The sequence below is a fragment of the Hippocampus bargibanti genome, linkage group LG11, assembly GCF_051943395.1.
Source record: "Hippocampus bargibanti isolate YZ-2025 linkage group LG11, ASM5194339v1, whole genome shotgun sequence".
Taxonomy (NCBI): domain Eukaryota; kingdom Metazoa; phylum Chordata; class Actinopteri; order Syngnathiformes; family Syngnathidae; genus Hippocampus; species Hippocampus bargibanti.
In genome coordinates, this window is record NC_142744.1 from 19,740,950 (window position 1) to 19,764,201 (window position 23,252).

Consider the following 23,252-nt stretch of genomic DNA (forward strand, 5'->3'; position numbering starts at 1 on the left):
GAGTCTTGTACTCTTGACAGTTGCATCGTGAATTTTGAACAGAGTGACAAGCCGCCCTGATAAGGAACCACTCACAGAGAAAACCAAATCTTGCTCTTTTGCCATAAAAGACAACTTCCTGATTTAATGTGAAGGAAATAACTACGACATCTTAGTTTTCTCATCTGAATACTTGTATGTTTACTATCTGTTGAACATATCTTGTCACCTCTTAAAAAACATTTTTATCTTCTTTTTCAATTTGTGCACTTTCAATTTGGTCAATTTTTGGTGAACAGCTTGTCGCGCTTGAATGTTTGTTATCCTCCCCTTCTTGTGATTTATGACTGCATGAGGAGCCCCTCACACATTGATTAGAGTATTTTGTTAACAAACGTCGTGTAAATTCTTCTTTTTTTAATCCAATCAATATCCTCAACCCTCACAACAGTGTTAACAATTGTGCTAAACCTTATATCACATTTTTGGTGAGCTCAGGTATTCTTGCCTACAGGTTTAACCCATCAACTCCTTATTTCTAATCTAATTCCGTTCAGTCTAGATGTACGCACGTATTATATCGTCGACACAGCTCACCTTTTATTTCCAGAACCATCAGTACTCACCACTCGAGAACAAATGCTATCTCATAACTGCCTCAAAACAAAACGTATGCGGAAAAAGTGGTCAACACCGCTTCTCTCTATCCCCTGTGATCGAAAGGGGAAAAATGCAACAAGTTAATTCAAACCTCAAAACATTGTTTTTAAACTTTCACTCTACCAAAGCATACCGTCTTCACATTTCTTCCCACTGAGGCAATGATGAATTATTAGACCTTGTCTTTTTTGCTATATTAGCTGCCCAAGCGAGGCAGTCGAAAATCAACAGTACACAAAAACATTCCAGATTAAACCAGCAAAATAACATGCCTTCCCGCATACCCAAAAATAATTTCTAATTATTCATCGTATTGTTTACTTCATTTTAGAGCATATTTTCTCGAACCATCATAATCCTTCTAAATGTATCAATATCAATCACAATTCCATACAACACGTATTCTAATAGAATGCCATCCATCACTAATATGATTTTTGTCTCTCTCTTTCCTGATGTAAAATGTAAAATTCTAACTCACGTTACCCTCTGAAATCTGAAACCAAATACTTTGGGACTTTTTTGGACCCAACTCGCATTTCTCTCTGTGCGAAAATGCGGTCCGTGTCAGTTTCAAAATAAGTTTGGCAGTTTTCTTGCCTTCGGACACTTCTCTTTGCTTACAACCATACGGCCATAATATGCTAAATTTTCTTTTTGCCCAATCTTTATATTTTAATAACGTTTTAGTTCCGCCAACATCTCCTTCAGAGTAAAGTTACTCTCTTTTTATAGGCATAATTATATCGCATTATCGATTTGGTGTTTGACATCGACGAGCATTAATTCATCAACCTTATTTCGGCACCTCAGATCGAAGGCAGTTTGATTTCGAATGTCCGAGTAGGACTGACCACATTCCAACACTTCGTCCGTTCAAAGCAGAAACAAGTGTGTTGTCAACTTTTTATACATTCGGGGCGCCCCTAAATACTGCCTGAGATCTGCGGGCCGGAACACGCATCGCGCTACCTTTTTCCACCTTTTTCTTGTGTGGTTTTCCATCTATTTTTTTTTCTTTCGGCGTCGTAAATATTTACTTGAATAAACAGTGTCGATCCTTCAACGTCTATATCAACCAATTGGTTTTTTCTACAAATTCTTCGTCATCGAGGCAGACTGGCAACTAATTTGATTTAACTCGTTTCCAAAAAACGGGAAGACTTTCGCTTAGTGCCTCGACTTCACTGTAATTTACATGAAATCGCAATCTCGTTCCGGCATGTTTTTTCGAAATAAAATATTTAGGTGCCGGCGCCGAATTAAATTTTCATTAATACTATCGAAGCAGAGCGAATTATTAGCGTTCAATTTTCTCCACATCCCCCTTCTCTATCTCTTTTTTTTTATTGTTTCTATGAATTTGGTCCAGTTCTTCACCGCATAGGGCGGACTCTATAACTGGGTTCGTTCAGTAGGACAGCAATTCAAATTTACATTTGTGGTTTCTCCTTCTTCAACCCCCAAAAGGGTGAGGAGAACTTGCATACTGCATCCACAAAAGTCTGCTGTTTGAATCCCACTGTATATTATATGAATTACGACACGTTATCGCAATTCCAATCACACTCAAATGCGGTCACGCCCGAAACAACCCCGCGACATAGTCAAGCTCGCAAGCTTGACACACAGACCCGCATGCTCACACAGGCACACAGACACACAGACACAGTCACACAACCACAAGGATGATCAGTCCTTGTGTACCCAAAAACTAAGCTCAGTTCAGCACTCTCACTACCACATGAACTAGCTTAATTTTTTTCGAGGCTTTTCATTCTTCCAGACCTTCAAAAGGCTGTACTATCCAATCTTCAAGACCCAAACAAATAGGCTTGTCCTAAAATCAGTATCCGACTGACTTTCCGTACGTTTTTTTCCATGGCGCAATGGCCCTTTAGAACGTTCTCATTTACCTTAAATCAGTATCCGACTGACTTTCTGTACGTACTTTTCCATGGCGCACTGGCCCTTTAGAACATTCTCTATCTTCCAAGACCCAAACAAATAGGCTTGTACTATCCAAAATCTTCCAAGACCTAAACAAATAGGCTTGTACTATCGTTTATCAGACTGACCTCAATTTTTGGAGACGATCCTTCCGGTCCCGAGCCCGCCCAGGTTCGTTGGGATGGCGTTTGCGTCTCACCCGGCGAGCAGGCCTGGCTTCTGACCCCAAGAAAAGGAGGTCCTCTCGAAATCTTGTTGGCCTTGCCGGTGCACCGGTTCTTGACAGTCGCCATAGACCGCTCACCGCAGGAGACGCGTTGCCATCCCGGACGAGCCCCCAAAAATGTCAGAGATATGACAGACAGACACCGTGGACAGAGACTCAGAACCAGAAAGATTGTCCCCACTGCCGGCAGGAGACGCAGTCATCAGATGACATACGTCTGAATTCTGCGCCCCTCTGCCAAGCTATTTATTGAGAGTATATGTAAATTACAGTGATATATTAGTAAACATAGTTTTCTTGATTTGCATACCACGCCTCTGGGCCTTTTGAGCACCAACAGCTGCAAGCAGTAAAACATAAAACATTTTAATTGGTTGTCTTTTCCATGAACTGATAAGTTTGTAATCTGGCGCTTGTGCAGGATGTTTAAGCCGTAAATAACTCCGGTGAAAAAGGAGTATCTCAAGCCCTAAATTCTGTGCAAGGCCGGACCTTCTAGAATCTTGATGGAGACGACGGTTCATCGTGCCGTATCAGATTTACTGTGGCCATCTGCGCTTTGACTGTAGGCCCATTGTTTAGTTGGTCAGCAAAGCACGGCACTTTTAAACATGATAAATTATTATTCTCCATCACTTGCTTACAAAAACCTGGAAGCAATACAGTTTGTTCTTCACTGGGTGGCATCTTTTTCAAATACTGGCTTCAGGGATTGTTTTCACTTAAGGTATCTTTTTTCATCACTTGTTTTTTTTCTACCCTCAGAAAGAGATGAAGGGGGAGGAATGTTATGGTTTTGTATTAAATTCTCTGAACACACATAAAAGTTTAAAAACAGCTATCTCGCAAATGTCTGATATTTGCTGTGAGTTGATCATTTTGCACCACTTTCATTCAAAGTTTATAACTTTGCTGCTGTGAAATGTAAATGTCTACACTGCGAGACGAATAAAGGCAAATCCAGTCCAATACATTCCAATCTTTTTCATCCAAAATAAAATGCAGAAAAGTAAAGTTAAGAGAAAAATAAAAAAAAACTAAAATTGAACAATACTATTTTTTTTTTTGCATATTACATTCGGCACTTTCTTTATGTCGGAAAAAAAATTCTGAGAATTGACAATGTGTGAGGACAAAAATTAGAATTCTAGATCAATAAACATTGTATATTTTTTATGTAAGGAATAAATAGGAAAATGTCCCAAAAACATTCCATGCCCTTCGATTTTGTTGTTGTGGCCAGGGATTGGACTGCCAAGGCCGTTTGCCACCATCCATCTCACAGGCCCCCATGACTAAATATAACAACAAAATATAGTTGAGCTCGCCACCACGTACATTTTGACTCTATCTAGTACCAGTCCTCTTGAGAGGGGTTGGACTCTCTTCCATTTGGAAAATGCCTAAGTTGAGAAGCACCAAGCATGTGTGGGAAAACTTATCGCCCACATGGTGCCTGTACATTGAGGTTCTCCGCACTGGACGAGAAGGTAGCTTCCGTCCGCCAAGTGACAATGACAGTGAGACCTGCCAGGGCGTTATAAGGGGGAATGGCCTTGAAGATTTTTACTGTATGTGACAATAACAACAGCAAAGGGTCTCATCCAAGTTTCGTAAGGGTGCAACAGGCATCGAACATGACTGGCATTAATATATGTCACATGCAACATGACAGTTGATCCCCTTTCACATGTGTCTTCTGTATATGCTTCTGACCCCGGTGATGTCAGTGCTGTGGGAATCTGACTTTCCAACACATAGTAACAGTCAGGAATTATTTTCCCAGACAACGAGACGGTAGACTCCTCCGAATTGGCGTTTGCATGTGGCGTACGGAATTGTCCGGAGAGATACGACTGCAACGACACGTGGATCGGCCCCAATGACGGCATCACACAGTTTGACAACATCCTGTTTGCCGTTCTCACCGTCTTCCAGTGCATCACCATGGAAGGATGGACGGCTGTTCTCTACAACGTAAGTGTGTTCTGGACACGGTGTCAGTGTATGTTCTTGCAGTTAATATAAGTATTAAACATCAATTATACATTAAAATGTAAAGTGCAACACTCCATTGTATAATTTAAAGATGATAAACATAATTACTGTACGTATGACCAGTGTCTGAAACTCATGACAAAAAGTTACTCTGAAAAGTTGCCTGCCCAGCCATAAAGTTGCCTGCCCCATTTTTCACAACTTGAAACACAATAAGACGACTAATTGCAAAAAAAAAAAAACATTGTTGCAAAGGATTGATAATGAGAATATATAACAGAACAACACTTTAAAATTAAGTAATTGATGTACCTACCACAAATGCCCCCTTGCTTAATTTATGGTAAATATCCCTTGCTGATGATGTTGCTGCAGTTGTCGTTTGTCCATACGCTGTTCGGCACGTTGCACAATGCAATGTTTGTGTTGCGTCGTCTGCGACAAGCCACATGAACTCCTCTTATCACGATACTTTTATTTTGTAGCGTCAAAAACATTGTTAGCTTCTTTTTAATCTTTCTTCTGGGGCTGATGTTTTGGCTTGATTCCTAACCACTTATCTATTTTTTTTGCGTTCTCTGTGCGTCTACTTTGGAAAATGATATGCAAATGCACCCGGGAGCACGAAGATATTCGATGCAGGCTTCTGATTGGCTGCCGAGTATGCAAATTGCCAAACGAACCGAAATTTCAAATTTTCCAAATCGAACGAAGAATTCGAAATCGGAATAAAGCAAACGTTTGATTTGAAAAAAAAAAAAAAATCTTGAAAAAGTTGGCGGCCACTCGGGCGGAGACGTTGTGTAAGGTGTACGCCCAACGTAAAAGTTGCACGCCCCGGGCAGACACTGGTATTACTGTACATAGACAGTAAATCCACGGTTACCCTGGTTAATGTGGACCAGAAACCCCCGCGATAGGTGAAAATCCACAAAATCGGGATGCACAGGAGGATACACAACTGATTAAATGTTTAATTAAAAAACGTTATACAGTCCCTAACATTCTTCAGCATTGTCTTTGTGCACCTGTGACAGTGGAGCCCGCATTAGCCTCCAGCGACCTGCTGACCAGCTGCTTTGCTCTTCTCACAGCCAATGTGTTTATGTTTAGTCAATTAAGGAGGCGGTGAGACCAGTGCTGCTTTTTTCGTAACAACCCAATCTTTCTCTCTTTCTCTCTCTGTCTCTCTCATGTGAACACACAAACGCACGTGTGCGCGCGTACACACACACACATACACACACGGACACACTAAATGTAAAGCACTGAACAAGGCAAGCATTTGAAGATACTGATCAAACCCATGTGATTAGACGGCGGGTTCTGGGAGGAGCTGAGAAGATGCACAGCCAATCCACATGGCTATAAAATATTGAGCTGTCATTGATCAACGCTGGGAATCAATCAAGCTACAGCAATGTACAAAAATCATTTGGAATTTTTTTAACTTTTTTTTACTGAAACTAAAATCTGCGATGCGCTGAACCCGCGATAAGTGTACCGCGAAATAGTATACCTGTATTTTCTATTTAAAACAGAGCACCTGTTCATTTGTGAAGTCAAGCTATTAAAAAAAAACATGTATTATCTTTCCGATTGATGGTGAATAATTATGATCCCTACAAAATATTCTTCTTCTTTTTCTTTCGGCTTTTCCCTTCAAAGGGTCGCCACAGCAAATCAGTGTTCTCCATCTTTAGAGGTTTGATCCGTTTGATCCGCAAAATATTACAAGTGTTTAAATAGTTCTATACATAATAATAATAGTTCATACAGTAAAATCAATATTGCATTTTTTTGTTTTAATAAAATGATATTAAAATATACCATACCAATGATTGAGCTCCATAAACTCTGGCAAAGTGGCTGCCGCTGCTCACCCGCAGAAAAAATATCATGTGACTGTAAAGTGTCCTTGAGACTTTTGAAAGGTGCTTATAAATTAAATGTATTATTATTATTATTATTATTATTATTTGAATTATACAATTTATGAATGTAAATTAATGAGAAGGTTTCTAATGTAAAATAGATACATTATATTATACGTTATAATTACTTGGTGCCATACAAAGTTTACCTAGCAACAAATAGTTTAAATAGACAATGAAGTTTCTCACAGCCGTACTAACATAAATCAGAGAATTGATGGATCGTAAATTGGTACCACATCAAAAAGTTGCACTTCTCAAGTATTTGCGTACAAAGGAATCACATTGAAACATAAAATATGAGTTATTATTGTTGTATCCTTGGTTTATAATGAATTCAATTTCAGACTAATGATGCCTTGGGTCCCACATGGAACTGGATGTACTTCATCCCACTCATCATCATTGGCTCCTTCTTTGTGCTCAACCTGGTGCTGGGAGTCCTTTCGGGGTGAGTGTGACCCCTTCCTCTGCGTGTTTACATTATTCACGGTTGTAAATGACTGTCCCTTTCTTTTATAACATCCCTACTCAGCGAGTTTGCCAAGGAGAGGGAGCGGGTGGAGAATAGGAGAGCCTTCATGAAGCTGCGAAGGCAGCAACAGGTGGAGCGTGAACTCAATGGCTACCGCGCCTGGATAGACAGGGCAGGTACGGCAACAACTGGAACTGCACCAACTCCGACGTCATTTTCGGATATCGCTGAGCGTCTGTGCTGTAGGGTTGCATACACAAGCGCGATAATGGCATCTGCACTGGCCATCTCCCACGCAAGTAGAGGGTGACAAAAAGGTGATACTGACTCACTAGCTTTACAGTAAATGTGTGCACAAGTATGCATGTGAAGTGGGTGTGCGTGTGTGTGTGTGTGTGTGTGTGTGTGTGTGTGTGTGTGTGTGTGTGTGTGTGTGTGTGTGTGTGTGTGTGTGTGTGTGTGTGTGTGTGTGTGTGTGTGCGTGCGTGTGTGTGCTTGTTCATGTGGGTGAGTGTGGGAAGCGAGAGTGAGAGATATTGCGAACACCGGGAAGAGAATGAGAACTCCTCATATCAAGGATGTCACACGGGCCTTTGAGCATTTACATCAGTGTGAGCATCACTCCCAAAATTGAATCCAGCCACTCAGGGTGAACTGTATTTCCTTAAATAGACTAATAGGCACTTGCCCCAATTAGTCACCGAGTGCAGCATTCACAAATGGCTCCCTCGCACAGGGGAAAAAAAACCCCAAAAACAGGATAAGCAGGCGGGAAATAGGCGGATGGATGGTTATTATTATATAATTATTAGTACTAGTACGGTACATGCTAGGATACGAGGCAGGGGAACTTGGCATTTACCTGAGGGGGATCTTACATGGCAACTGTACCCATCAGACAGAGACAGGAGATGTACATTAGTGATGGGCAACTTTGGACAGAAAACGCAGTCTGAGTGACCACTTAATTCCGTAATTTACACAACAACACAATATAACACATTCTTATTTATATAGCACTTTCACAACAGCTGTAACAAAGCGCTTCACAATATAGTCAACACAAAGCAAATAGCATTTAAAAATAACCAATTGATTTTGCCAACCCCAAATCTTCCAAAAATGGTGATAAATATTCTATGCATATGTTCCATGTAAAACGAGAATGGCGGATCAATAGGAATCAAATACAGGAAGTAATTTAAAAAAATCTGAAAAGGTTTTCAGAGAAAAGGAAAACAAATCTGCACATTTGCACAACCGCCCTTGCTGAGCTGCAGGGATCGACACTAGTGCAGGAGCTTTGTGGCCTCCTTGAAAGGTCTTTTTGATGCAAGAAAGGCCTTTGGACTGGAAATAACACATTCTAGTATGTGGTTGCGATTGTGAATCTTTTATGCACAATTGAAAAATGTGTTAATGTGTTGTTTTTCCTAAAATGGCATAGTCCTTATACAACCGGTTAAGAAGTTTGTGGTCGTCTGTGCCACAACCACTCACACTCCGACCACCAACCAATCACGCTGCTGATCACTCATGACTTATTACCGCATTTAATAATAACAACAATAATACATTTTATTTATAAGCACCTTTCAAAGCTCTCAAGTACACTTTACAATCGCAAAACAGGCACATAAATAAAGCCACAGATAAAATTATAAATAAGAACAAGAGATAAAACGATACAGAGAATGCGATTTTAAATAGGTGGGTTTTGAGATGGGATTTGAAGCTGGGAAGAGAATCAAGCTTGTGAATTTTGGGAGTAAGCGAGTTCCAGAGTTTGAGGGCAGAGCGGCTGACAGCCCTGTCCCCTAAAATTTAAGTTGTCCATCCCTGATTTTTATCAACAGCAAAACAGTAAAAGGAAAAATCTTTATTGCGGGAAAAATTCTGTGGTCTTTCAATGTTCAAGAGGGAATACAAGAAAATTGACCAGGAAAGTTAATTTCCACAATGCCAGTTTGCTATGGAAAAGACTGCACCTCAGTTCATAGCTCAGTTGAACTCTGTTGCGAACAAAAACGAGCACCACCAACTGAAAACAGTCTTGAAGAGGAGAGTCTTACTGTATGAAACAAACAAGTCCCTTGCGTGGGATTAAGAAAGATCTTCCAGGCGTTTTCTCCTCGACCCAATACACAATTATTTTGGAATGTTGTGTGCATCAATGGGTGTACTGCGAGAAGCAACTCTATTAATATATCCCACACAGCCTACCTCATGTCTCACCGTTTCGATGCATTTCTCCATAACATACTTCTCTTTATTTTTTTAAACTGTTAGATGGCTTTCATCCATCTGCAGTTGAGCAAATAAACAGCCTCTAGCCATTATTTGTGGAAAATTCTGTCGTAAACTTTCACTTAGTCTCTCTCTACAGAGGAGGTGATGCTGGCAGAGGAGAACAAGAATTCAGGGAGATCAGCATTAGATGGTAAAGATTGAATGACTCTGTCTCACTTTGCTTACAGTAACTGTCAGTGCTTCACTTAACAACTTAACAACTTAACAACTATAAAACGAACTATAATTGCATATTGTAAATTCACCTTGGCTTAATATGGAATAGAGTGTACAAAATGTATTCCTGAAATTGACATAATATTCTATATGCGTCACTCCGGTCATTTTAAATTATTTTTTTTGTATCTCCAATGGCTTTTTGGTAAAGTACAAGGGTGTCAAACTTTTTTTTTTTACAGCGGACCACATTGTAGCTACAATTATCTCTCGAGGGCCGTAATGAATTTGGGGAAACCATTAGAATGTGTCATCCCCTCCACATATACATACATAGCGCACAACAAATTGATGAAAGACTAGTTTACGAATCTGACGTCAAGAATAATGACTGGTAATGTGATTTACATGTGACAATTTGCAAGCATTATGGAACTTGAAAACCTTGATTTGCCTACACGGGCCAAATAAAGGGATGTGGCAGGCCAGATCTGGCTACCGGGCCTTGACTTTGACACCTGTGGTATAGAAGGTTTAAGCCTTACTGTAACCTGGCATAAAGTTTTTTTAAACCTACCATTGCGACCTGCTATCCATTTTTCAGTAGGCCACGTTCTATTACCCCTGACCCGTAGACCCCAAAAATAAATAAATACAAATTACATTTGACATGGGCTACAAGATCAGTTAAAAAAGGGGAAGTTGGACAGAGGATGGTAGAACTTTCCTCTATATTCTTCACTACAGCTACATATATCAAATATGTTTTTTATATGGTGTTTTTATACTTTGCACTATGTACAGTTCTTTCTCTGAAACTTTTTATGTGCAGTTGAACATTTTGGACTCCTGATATTTACTTTTGTGCATGGAATCCTTTTTTTTTGTCTTTTGAGCCCCCTCCACCACCCCTTTCAATTTTGCTGCAAAACATTTTTCCCATTGTGGACCTATTAAAAGCGTTCTCATTCTGATTCTGATATTGGAAGATTCAGATGAACCATTTATAATAAAAAAAATAACACCATTGATCTTCAAAACACTTTAGAGAATATCGATCATTCAATTTTAGAGGCAAAAATAATTTCTTCCACTTTGTACTCAATGGTTGATTTATGAAGACATTCCATTCATGATCCTCAAGTGAAAAATGTTAACCTTAGCGCAGTTTGGTCCTTTTTTGGGTTTTCAATTTGGAGATGGAATTCATCTACTTTAAGTGGAGAGCTCGGGATCATTTCTGTGATTTAGAGGGCTTTTGGCCACCCCCAAAACGTGGACAAATCTTCACCTATTTACCTGAGCACCTTTAACAAAAAGCTGATGAAATTAACTTTAGAACACAAACAATATTTTCGATTGACGTCCGCGTATTTCAAAAATGTTGAAGTGTTTCTTTTATACTTCCATTTTTCTATAGCACCCTTGTTCAAAAGAATGGAGAGCCAAATACTTTGTTTCTCTATGTTGTGAATTTCAATGATTAAACTGTGTCATTCAACTAAAATGTCAAAAGTGCTGAAGAGAGCAAGTAAGAAGACAGGTGCACGTCGAGGAGCCCCGGGAGATGACAAGTTCACGGACATGTCCACTGCCAGTGAGCCTTTTAACTTTCTGTCTCTTGAATTATATTATGTATAATAGCTAAAGAATGTATGGACTTTCTCCACCCCACCATGTCTGTCTGACAGGCATGTCCCGCTCCAGGATGAACTTCCGCAGCGGTCGCCGTGGTCCGGCCGCCTACCTGCGTCGTAAAGAGCGCATGCTGCGCATCTCCATCCGCCGTATGGTGAAGACGGACACGTTCTACCTGATGGTGCTTAGTCTGGTGGCTCTCAACACCATCTGCGTGGCCATCGTGCACCACAACCAGCCCGACTGGCTCACCATCTTCCTCTGTGGGTTGTCACTTTTTGAGTAACGGATGGCATTTATTTTGATCTCATGGCTTGCTTGTTTCCTTCTCCCCAGACTATGCAGAATTTGTGTTCCTTGGTCTGTTCCTAGCTGAGATGTTCTTGAAGATGTATGGTTTAGGTTTCCGTCTCTACTTCCATTCGTCTTTCAATTGCTTCGACAGTGGCGTGAGTGCCGTGTGATTTCTGACAATCAAAGCACACAGAATAGCCCTACATGTATGCTTCTTTTTGAAAATACACCAACATTCTCAAATTCTTGATCACAATACACTTGACTTATTCTGTCAATAGACTTGACTTATTCTGTGTACTCTATATGTTGCTAGTCCAATGGTGTTTATGGATGTCATTAATTTCATTAGACCAAAGTACGGCCCGCTGAGCTAGTGCCTTGAATCTCGTGAAAACTGCAAAGCACATAACTACTGAGCACTTGGCTCCAAAAACAAAATGAAATTCTATTGAATTGAAGTGAGTGTTTGTGAAGATTGTATTGCATGCTCCCTCATTTAGACAGTGGTTTATCACCACGCAGTAAAAATGACTCAGAATTGGTCAATGAATACAGTTCACCCAACACAAATCTTTTAAGATGTGCTGGTTATTTAAAATTAAATGCTGGAAAACGGTGAGCTAACATAATGCTAAGCTTACACTCTAGCTATGTAATGTGTAAAACAAGGAACACAAAATGTTCCACAATCCATCCATTTTCCAGACCGCTTTTTCATTATTAGGGTCGCGTGTGGGCGGGAGGGGGTTCTGGAGCTGCTGTCTTCGGGTACTAGGCGGGGGACAACCTGAATTAGTTGCAAGCCAATCACAGGGCACACAGAGACTGGCAACCATCCGTCCGCACATTCACTCCTTCCGACAATTCGGAGTGCTTCAATCAGCCTGCCATGCATGTTTTTGGATTGTGGGAGGACACCAGAGGACCCGGAGGAAACCCACGTGGGCCCAGGGAGAACATGCAATCTCCACACGGGGAGGCCGGAGCGGAACTCGAACTCCCGACCTCTGAATTTGGCACGCTCACCACTCATCTACTGGGCCTTTTCCACAATATGCAATCTTTAAATGACTCGCATTTGAGATTTTCAAATGGATTTTGTTAAATTTCGTGGTGCCAATACTTTGAGTATGTCAGCCAAACTACTATGGCAGTTGAACCTTTTTTTTGCAGGTTATTGTGGGCAGCATCGTTGAGGTGGTTTATGGATTCTTCCGGCCCGGCATGTCATTTGGCATCAGCGTGCTGAGGGCACTGAGACTTCTGAGGATTTTCAAGATTACCAAGTAAGCAGGACACCACTACGCCCCGTCAAAACGTGTACTTTTCATTATAGAGCTTGGATTTTGTCGTTGTCAGATATTGGGCCTCTCTCAGGAACTTGGTTGTGTCGCTCATGAGCTCCATGAAGTCCATCATCAGTCTGCTTTTCTTACTGTTTCTCTTCATTGTGGTGTTTGCTCTGCTGGGAATGCAACTTTTCGGAGGACGGTAGGTGCAAAAAAGGTGCATTGTTAGCTTTTTGCGAGGCATGCACATTTTCCACTGCGTATCTGCTTATGGCAGGGATGTCAAAGTCATTTTTTGCCGCGGGCCACATTGTAGTAATGGTTTCCTCTCGAGGGCCGTTATGAATTTGGGGAAGCCATTAGAATGTTTAATCTCCTCCACATATTACATATAGAGGCGCACAACAAATTTATGAATAACTAGTTTTCAAATATGAAATCAAGTATAATGACTGTTATTGTGGTTTTACGTTCAAAAATATGACATTTTGGTTAGGATTTTAGCAAGCATCATGGAATTTCACAAGTTTGATTTGCTTTCGTGGGCCGAAAAAAATTATGTGGCGGGCCGGATTTGGCCTTGACTTTGACACCCGTGGCTTATGGCCACTCGCTTTCAAATGACACATTTTGTGAATATTGTTCTGTTTCAAGTGTGATTCATCAATTTAAGGTTTAAGGGTACCAATGACAACATGCAATCACGATAGCAGCCTGTGGCTCATGATCCAAGGTTGTTTACCAAATCCCTGTTCCATGCAGTAATTATGTTTGTGGTTATGAAGCGGCTCAGTAATAATGATGAGGGGATCTGTGGCAACCCAGTTAGTCAGAATACTTGTTATACTCAGGGTTGGACATGAGTGCTGCATTGGCGCACTGAAAATATTAAAAAGGTCACTTCCATCCATCCATTCATCTTCTGCCGCTTATCTGGGGTCAGGTCGCCGGGGCAGCAGCTTCAAGAGGGAAGCCCAGACTTCCCTCTCCACCGCCACATCTTCCAGCTCGTCCTGGCGGATCCCAAGGTGTTCCCAGGCCAGCTAGGAGACATAGTCTGTCCAGCACATCCTGGGTCGTCCCTGAGGTCGTCTGTCAGTGGGGCATGCCCGGAACACCTCACGAGGGTGGCGACCAGGAGGTATCCTAATCGGATGCACGAGCCTCCTCATCTGGCTCCTCTCTATGTGGAGGAGAAGCGGCTCGACTCTGTGCCCCTGCCGGATGACCGAGCTTCTCACCTTATCTCTAAGGGAGAGCCCGGACACCATAAGGAGAAAGCTCATTTCGGCTGCTTGTATCCGGGATCTCGTTCTTTCCGTCACGACCCATAGCTCGTGACCATAGATGAGGGTTGGGACGTAGCTCAACCGGTAAATTGAGAGCTCTGCTTTTTGCGAACCAGACTGTCATGCGAACCAGACTCTGACATCGGTCATCTTGGGACCGAACGGCCCTTATCAGGCGTTCCTGTACCCCATACTCCCGAAGCACCCTCCACAGAACTCCTCAAGGGACACGGTCAAACGCCTTCTCCAAGTCCACAAAACACATGTAGACTGGGTGGGCGAATTCCCATGCGCCCTCGAGGACCCTGCTAAGGGTGTAGAGCTGGTCCACTGTTCCACGGCCGGGACGAAAACCACACTGCTTCTAAATCTAAGGCTCGACTTCCCGACGGATCCTCCCCTCTAGTACCCGTGAATCGACCTTACCTGTCACGTTCCGACGGCGACAGTGGCAGCTGGCAAGTAGGAACGTAGTGATAGGGGTGGATCGCGAAGCAGGTGACAGAGTGGTTGGTGCTGGTAGATGATTTATTAACAAAAAGCGCGGGTCCGAGATAACGCGGACCCGGAAAAAACTTGTTGAACAAAAAGTGACAAAACAGCAAAGCTAGTGGGTGAGCAGGGGCAATCCGCCCAACCTCATTAGCTAGATAAAAAATAAAGAGGCACACGAGGGTGCAAAACAGCATGCGATACAGTGCGTACAAGCAGACGTGATTGTGGCTAAATAATACCTCGGGCGAAGCAACTCTTGTACTGTATAGAAGTTGGCCTCCATGGTGTAGGGGCCCGCGAATCGCGGCCCCAATTTGGGTGTGGTCCCGGCCAGCTGTAGGTCCCTTGTGGACAGCCAGACCTTCTGCCCCACCTGGTAAGCCGGCGCGGGACGATGACGGCGATCCGCAACCTTCTGGTTCCGGGCCGCCGTGCGCGATAGGGCTGCACTGGTCTCCCTCCATACACGATGGGCCCGCCATAGGTGGTGTTGTATCGACAGGATCTCCACCTCCCCCTCCTGTGTGGGAAAGAGTGGGGGCTGGTAGCCGCAGGCCGACATGAAAGGTGACCGATCTGTGGTTGAGGAGACGAGGGTGTTGTGGGCATATTCCACCCACGGGAGATGGATGGACCAGGCCGAGGGACGATGGAGGCACACGCAGCGCATGGCCGCCTCCAGGTCCTGGTTCTTGGACTGTGGGTGATAACCGGAGGATAGGCTGGCCGATGCCTCCATGGACCTGCAGAACTGCTTCCAGACCCGTGACACGAACTGGGGGCCTCGATGTCCGTAGGGATCCTGTGGAGACGGACGACGTGGTTGACCAATAGTGTCGCCGTCTCGATGGCGGATGGCAACTTTGTCAACGGCACGAAGTGGGCCGACTTGGAAAACCGGTCCACTACCGTGAGGATGACGGTCTTACCACGGGATGGGGGGAGGCCGGTGATGATATCCAGCGATATGTGGGACCAAGCACGCGGGGGAACTGGTAGGGGGCGGAGCAGTTCTGCCGGGCGCTGGTGGGAAGCCTTGCCACAGGCACACGACGGGCAGGCCTTCACAAACCTTGGAGGCGTGGCCCCACTGCACCACCTCCGAGCGCAGCGACGGGGGCACGAACAGTCTCCTGCGAGCAGCTCCTGGTTGCCCACGTCGTAGTTGGCTTCTGCGGGGCTGAGGCGGCGGGAGAAGAAGGCACAAGGGTGGAGCTCCTGGTCGACTGAGGAGCGCTGGAAGAGTACCGCCTCTATTCCCGAATCCGAGGCGTCTACCTCCACAATGAAGGCGGCGTTGGGGTCGGGGTGACGGAGAACTGGGGAGTGAGTGAATACCCGTTTAAGCAGGTGGAACGCGGCGTCAGACTCTTCCGTCCACCTAAACGGGGTCTTGGTGGAGGTGAGTTGGGTGAGAGGGAGGGCCTTCCGGCTGTAGTCGCGGGTGAAGCGGCGGTAGAAATTGGCGAAGCCCAGAAAACGCTGTAACTGTTTGCGAGAGGTGGGCGTGGGCCATTCTACTACCGCCTCGATCTTGGCGGGTTCAGCCCGGATCTGCCCCCGCTTCACGACGAAGCCCAAGAAGGATAGGGAGGAGTGTGGAATTCGCACTTCTCGGCCTTGATGTAGAGTCGGTTCTGCAGCAGTTTAATGAAGGATTTTGTTGTTTTCCAAAAGATAGGCACCAAATGGATGCATCCAAAAGATAGGCTACCAAATGGATGCATCCAAAAGATAGGCTACCAAATGAAAAACAAAGTAATGTAGTTTATTCCATACATTGTAAGAATGAAAATTGTAAAGAGCAGTACATTGGGGAGACTCAACAAATTCTCAAAAAAAGACTTTATCAACATCGTAGGGATAATACTAGTGGGCCTCAATCGGCAGTACATTTGCACCTAAAAGCTAGCAACCACTCATTTGACGACAATGACGTTAAAATCTTAGCGAAAGAACATAGATGGTTTGAAAGGGGGGTAAAAGAAGCGATTCTTATAAAACAACAAAATCCTTCATTAAACCGGTCTGGTGGGGTGAGGTTCAATTTGGATCGTTCATAGAATAGCCTGCTTAGGCAAAACAGGTTAGGCAACTTTCGCAATGCTGATGAGGGTCCTTATGCTGATGAGGTGATACCGGGGGGAGTGGGGGTAATAGGCCAGTCGTTAGTCAGGAATGTAGGAACAATCAGTGGGGCCACAGGGAGGGGTCCCCTGCCCCCCCCAACCTGAGAGTAGGGACCTATCATAGCTGTGTCCGGCGCCACCATGTCTGGACATTAGGGATATATAAATGGGGCCGATACGACCAGTCAGACTTTAGTTCGCTGACGAAGCCTCTTGGATAGGAGGCGAAACGTCCGAAACCTTCACTTTTGTATAGATGACGGCTGAAGAAACCTTCTCATCGATCTCATTACACCATGTACGATGGACGTACATCGGAAATGAAAATAGCTGAGCATCTTCCTCCTTGTTGGTTGCCCGTTCTTTGATTCTCGATCTTCCTCCCCTCTAGGTTCATCTTTGAAGATTACACTCCGACCAACTTTGACACGTTTCCAGCTGCGATCATGACAGTCTTTCAGGTTTGGTTCCCCCTCCTCCTTCCCGCATTCTGCCTCCATGACACATTGCACCCTAGGAGATTTCTCACACCGGGCACAGATTAAAAAAACTCTGATCGCTCGCTCATCGTCCCGACCTCGCCTCCGCTACCCGCCTACACATCCATGCACACATATGCGAGCATCAACACTATACACAGGAAATAAATCTCTATCAGAGCTGCCACAAGCTCAACGGGGACTACATTCTCACAACCTGCAATGTTTACTTGCTGTTATTTTATTCCTTACTATATTTGCTTGTCCACTTCACTTGAAACTCCCAACATTAGATGGAGGTGTCATCTAATAGAAGAGCTATGTAAAAGCTTCACCCTTGCCCAAAAGATCTCATGCATGTGTCTTATTTGTCTAAATCACTGTATTTTTTTCCTTGATGGGGTCGCCACTAAAGGAAAATGGCCACAGTGTATTCAGAGATTCATCATCAACATTCCAATTCATATCTTAGAGCGTGCAGAATTCTTGATGCCACTCATTCACTCTTGTGTTTAGTCAAACAGTGCTTATTAATTCGCAGATATTGACGGGTGAAGACTGGAATGAAGTGATGTACAACGGCATTCGCTCACAAGGAGGCGTGCAGTATGGCATGTGGTCGTCCATCTACTTCATTGTGCTCACCCTATTTGGAAACTGTATCCTTGATGACACTGAAGAGTAGAATGAATTTGACTATGATAAATGTTCTCACTCACTCGTTTCATCATAACGAAGCTGAAAATTGTCTTGTTTATTTATGTAGCTGGAGACTCATGAGTAGTTTGTATAAGAATGTAATTTAGGACATAAATCTCTCAAAGTATTGTGTTGTTTTGTCTTGATTCCAGCGTATCAAGCAAGCGTGCTCCTTAGTGGCTGTGAGAAGCACTGGACGCTTTGCATTCGTGCTCAGACATTACAGCAAGACTCAATGATCACATGTGAAGAAAAAAAACACAAAAAAAAACTTGTAAATATGGGTTGATGCAATATATCAATATTCCTTTTTTGATACTTGCACTATGTACAGTTTTTTTGTGAAACGATTTTGCACATTTACAGTATACACTTGACATTTTTATTTTGCAATGCTTAGAATATCTTGTTCCTATCCTTTACCCCCCCCCCCCCCCCCACACACACACACACACACACACACACACACACACACCGCATCCCCTTTCAAATTACTGCTGTGGACTGCAATTTTCCCCATTGTGGGACGAATTAAGATTTTCAGATTCTAATTCTGACTGTGCTAGCTTTGCCTCATGGCTGCTTCTCTCTGGATGCTTTTGGGTTTGGAGGCCGTAAACAGTCTAATTTGCGATATTAAGTGTTTGCATTGAGAAAATCAATAACACGCTTCAAAATTGCGGGTCTGAGCTAATTTCCATAAAAGAAAGCTTTAAAAAAAATCAAGATAAAACGGCAAAGATAGAATATTGTACTGCTCCCCCACAGAAAAACGTATCCTGTGACTGTAAAGTGACCTTGAGAGTTTTGAAAGGCGCTCAGAAATGAAATGGATTATTATTATTATTATTATTATTATTATTATTATTATTACATGCAAATAAGTTAGTGGCATTTGTTCTTAACATTCTCTCTGTCAGATACCCTCCTCAATGTCTTTTTGGCCATCGCTGTGGATAATCTCGCCAATGCACAGGAATTGACAAAGGTTTGATCTGTAACGCCTCTTTTTGTTGTCCTCTAAATGCCCGTGCAGGGGCACTTTCCACTAAAATGAGATTGAAAAATATGTGTCATGTATCAAATAACCTCCCTGTTGTCTTTGCTAGGATGAAGAAGAAGAGGAAGAGTTCTTCAACCAACGGTATGCCAGAGGCCGAGATGGCTTAATATCTGAGTAAGTTAAGGGTTAACATTAACACGTGACCATGCGAGGATGGGAGAAAAAAATTACTTGTATCATCCCCCGTTGCTTCATTCGATGTGTTTTGAATGAATCCCGAACACCACTTGATGTGTAATGACCTCTGAAGATTGTTTCTATTATTTTGCTCGGAGATGGATCATGAATTTGGCCCGGCAGTGACCTCACACCTCATGATCCACTCATTTTCGACTGCAGCTATTCAGTCTGTTTGTGAGGGTCTAGTGCGAGAAGACACATTTTGGAAGGTAGATATACTACTAATGGCTGCAGCGTCACACAGAAATAAAAACCATGACACTTCTGCCCCCTTCAGTCCCCCCCCCCTTAAAATTTAACAGTGTCTCATCCAAGCATGGACATGGCTTACGCTCAGGCTGTGCACATTAGCTTTGCATGCTTTTAATGAATTAATTTACAAACTCGGACCATGTATTTGGGTGGATCAACAAATATGAAAACAGTTGCATGATATAGAGCCTTATGTGGATGGATGGATGGATGGGCGGATGGAATAATGGATGGATGGAATATTTCTCTAACATTGTAAATGTTAACATTTTGTACCAAGTAAATTATACAAAAATAATTAACCAACCTCCCCCTCTAAGGTCAAACACTCAATATGTTTCTGCATACATTCAAAAAAAGAAAAAAGTTTCGCCAAAAGTGATTTTGTTTGTTTTATTTTGTTAAGTGGCTGGATACACAGTGGAATCATCTGGATTTAGATTTTGACATTTTTAAAGTAGATGATGGTGTTCTTTGAATAATGTGTCTTTATCCATATGGTTTTATTCATCCAACCAGTTGATGAAATAATATGGAGTTAATTAAACTCACAATTTATTTTAGTTTAGATTACATGCTTAAATTTGCATATTGTATTCTTTTTTTCTTTTGCTCCACCAACACACAGTGGGTTATTTTCAATGCAGCAATTTTAACGTTATGCTCATATTCTTTCATTGTGTCATTTGTTTGTTGGACGCACTGGAAAGATGATTTTGCAGTGTTTTAATGTGTTCTGCTATTTCATCATGTTGTCTTGTTTTATGCCTGTTGTAAAGTGGCACAGGCCGAAATTAAATTTGGTCTCCATGAGAGCACATTTCATTGTAGATGCTATAAGAACCATAGAGATTATTTAAAATGCATCCATTTGCTGTCATAACCATATCATGAAAAACTGTACAATTGCACATCATGGTAATTAGAGGTCACGTTTTGGACTGTGTCCCCAATGTTCTGTCTATGTTGTAAAACTAATGTCTTGTTTTAAAATCATCATTCATTTATTACATGGACAACAACAGAATCAGAATAACAGTAAGTAAAACTATATGTATCTGTCTTCTTCTCCAGAAATGTCTCACTGAAACACTTGTTGAAATTATGTTCTTTAGATTTGACACTATGCTTTTGTGTTAATCCTGCACTTTCCCGTTTGTGGTCTTGTGAATTTTACTGTATAATCTCCTAACCTCATGTTTTCCTCTTTTTTTTGGATGCCTTTATTTCTTCAGCTTGGTACTATATCACATATTGTCCCCATTACAGTTTTAGAGTCACAGAAAAGGTCTCATCTTTTCTGGAAATTTTCATTTTATGTTTATTTTATATCTTGCATAACTGGTATGCTACAGTAATATTAGTCTGAATGTTCTTTTCCATCACTGAAGCAGTAGTGTGACTTTTTGGAAAATACTTGCATTTAAGAAATAGTAACAGGTAGAACTTGTTCTAAAATCTGTTGGCTTTGCATGGGGAAACAACTAGCAGGACTTCTTTCATTCAGTCAAAAACAAAACAGCACACTTTGATTTTGCTTCATTGACAGCACAAGTGAATTTGGAGGCAGTCATTTTCATATTATCAGCACCTAACATTTAACTTTTGAGGCAGAATCTGGCTAGCTGTTTCTCTTTTTAACTGCATATGCCGTGCTTGACTAAGTTACATTAGGATTTAATAGATATTGGATTACAATCAGCCGTCTCACTCAAATGTCCAGAATGTCAAACTAGTCCTTTATAATTGGGTTGTTTTCCGCCAAGTATTCATATTGTGTGTATTGTGCTCTTTAGTGGTAGAAGAAGACCCTACCTCTACAGGAAACGGGCCATCCACCGAGGCCGACCAACCTTCCCCGATGATGCAGACGGAGCAATGGGGGCCACAGATGAGCAGCCCCTCAACACCTCTAACGCCTTTGCCAACCGCCGCGAGAGGCGAAGAAAAGTGAACATGTCCGTTTGGGAGCAGAGGGCCAATCAGCTGCGCAAACGCCGGCAGATGGCTAGCAGGGAGGAACTCTTCAGTAGCCCTGCCGAAGAGACCATGGAAACCCCAAGCACCCAACATGTACCTGCATTGTCCACTGAAGCAAGCCCCGCGCACATGTCTGAGTCCCCCATGTCTGTGGCGATGCCCTTACCTGAGCCACCCATGTCCATAACCATCCCCATGCCTGAACCCCCTATGGCTGAGCCTTTGGTCAACCTGACTGAGGAGCATGCGGGTGGCACTAACCACCGAGCTACAGGTGGAGGTCGACACAGGATGGCCCGCAAATTCAGACCGGGACAAAGGCCAGAGGAAGGAGCCAGACACAGACGCCACCGACACCGTGAGGCTCGCACTGAGGCCAAGAGCCTGGACTGTGCACAGACTCCACATGATCCACTGTTGTTCAAGCGCTCACTCAGTCAAGAGAGAAAGATCTTGGATGAGAGGGAGGAGCATGAGGAGAAAGCTGACGCAGAAAGACAGCTCCAAGATGATACTGGAATGTCTATCGTCAACCCGTATGCTGACATTGGAGAAGATGGAAGGTAGACTGTCAGGAAAAGGTTACCTTGATAATGTCTTATCGATGGGGCAGGAATGATCCTCTCTTTTATAATAAGGAAACTGTACTCCATTTGGAAGATACCTGTAGTAGCTTAGTTTCGATGTCCAAAGATGGTCCTCAGGGGCAGTTGTCCTGGTAGTTGTTTTCCATCTCTCCCTCAAGCAACACACCTGATTCAAATTATCGCTCGTGTTGTCTTGCTTCTTCAGAGCTTGCTGATGAGTTGATCATTTAAATCGGGTTTGTTTTCCATCTCTCCCTCAAGCAACACACCTGATTCAAATTATTACTCGTGTTGTCTTGCTTCTTCAGAGCTTGCTGATGAGTTGATCATTTAAATCGGGTGTGTTTTCCGCAGGGAGAGATGGAAACCAGGCAGGATACCAGCGCTTTAGTTAGACACCCCTGCCCTATCAGGAATATATTTAATTTATTTTGGGAGGGAAGCTGTCATACCCTGAGAGAGTCCCCGGACTCTCTTGTGGAGAGACAGTACCTGTACATTAAAAGCATACTTCTGCTCACTTGTCAAGTAATATATATTGGGCTTTTTTCAGCGCCTTTTTAAACGTTTTAGTCGAGGAAAAGTTTAAGGGAGTGTATCTATACTCCTTTGGTAAGATGCTTTTAGTGTCTTGACAAGATTACAATTTTGAAACTATTTTTGACAGTCTGGGCAAAGGTGTCCAACTAAGGTCCTGAAGAGCTCCTATCCGGCCTGCTTTAGATGCCTCCCACCTCCAACAAATCATTAATAGGCTCCGGTAAAGCTTACTAATTAATCAGATGTGTTGAACAAGGGAGACTTCTAAAATGTGCTTGGTAGGCGGCCCTTGAGGACCACTGTTGGCCACTGTGGTGTAAGGTTTTGAAAAGAGGTCTTTTGATCAAATCTGTAGCACCGTGCATTTGTCTTTTGTATCAGGATATCTGACATTCCTGAGCCTCCTCAGTGCGAGCGGCTTCTGGACTGTCCAAGCATCCCAGCGGAGATGGGTCTGGAAGCCACGGAGTACACAGTGTGCGCACTTGAAGCTAAGAAATCTGCAGGCTCCTTCCACCGTGACAAGTCCATTCCAGAAGGATGCGTGGCCATTGAGATGTCCTCACAACCGCTGCTGGAGTTGACACCCATGACAGGTAGTATCAGCTGTTGTCAAAGAGACACAAAGATCTATGTCACACCAATTC

The 23,252-nt window shown here is 43.0% G+C and overlaps 2 protein-coding genes across 7 annotated transcripts in view; one reads left to right on the forward strand and one right to left on the reverse strand.

Moving 5' to 3' along the window:
• The window catches only part of LOC148891879 (voltage-dependent R-type calcium channel subunit alpha-1E-like), a 117,064-nt gene that overhangs the window by 63,396 nt on the left and 30,416 nt on the right, over window positions 1–23,252 (forward strand). For all 6 annotated transcript variants that reach the window (XM_089008707.1, XM_089008699.1, XM_089008701.1 and 3 more), the window contains 15 exons: window positions 4,602–4,792; window positions 7,095–7,198; window positions 7,283–7,398; window positions 9,609–9,662; window positions 11,205–11,285; window positions 11,380–11,589; window positions 11,663–11,775; window positions 12,797–12,909; window positions 12,983–13,114; window positions 17,217–17,286; window positions 17,846–17,963; window positions 18,924–18,991; window positions 19,113–19,180; window positions 21,295–22,041; window positions 22,987–23,201. In XM_089008707.1, coding sequence (XP_088864833.1) covers window positions 4,602–4,792; window positions 7,095–7,198; window positions 7,283–7,398; window positions 9,609–9,662; window positions 11,205–11,285; window positions 11,380–11,589; window positions 11,663–11,775; window positions 12,797–12,909; window positions 12,983–13,114; window positions 17,217–17,286; window positions 17,846–17,963; window positions 18,924–18,991; window positions 19,113–19,180; window positions 21,295–22,041; window positions 22,987–23,201 — 2,400 coding nt within the window. The remainder of the gene's footprint in view (window positions 1–4,601; window positions 4,793–7,094; window positions 7,199–7,282; window positions 7,399–9,608; window positions 9,663–11,204; window positions 11,286–11,379; window positions 11,590–11,662; window positions 11,776–12,796; window positions 12,910–12,982; window positions 13,115–17,216; window positions 17,287–17,845; window positions 17,964–18,923; window positions 18,992–19,112; window positions 19,181–21,294; window positions 22,042–22,986; window positions 23,202–23,252) is intronic.
• On the reverse strand, window positions 13,842–17,140 carry LOC148891880 (uncharacterized). The gene is made up of 4 exons (XM_089008643.1): window positions 17,128–17,140; window positions 15,626–16,333; window positions 14,873–15,498; window positions 13,842–13,925 (listed from the first exon to the last, which is right to left on the reverse strand). The coding sequence occupies exons 1-4, from the start codon at window positions 17,138–17,140 to the stop codon at window positions 13,842–13,844; spliced, it is 1,431 nt and encodes a 476-aa protein (XP_088864769.1).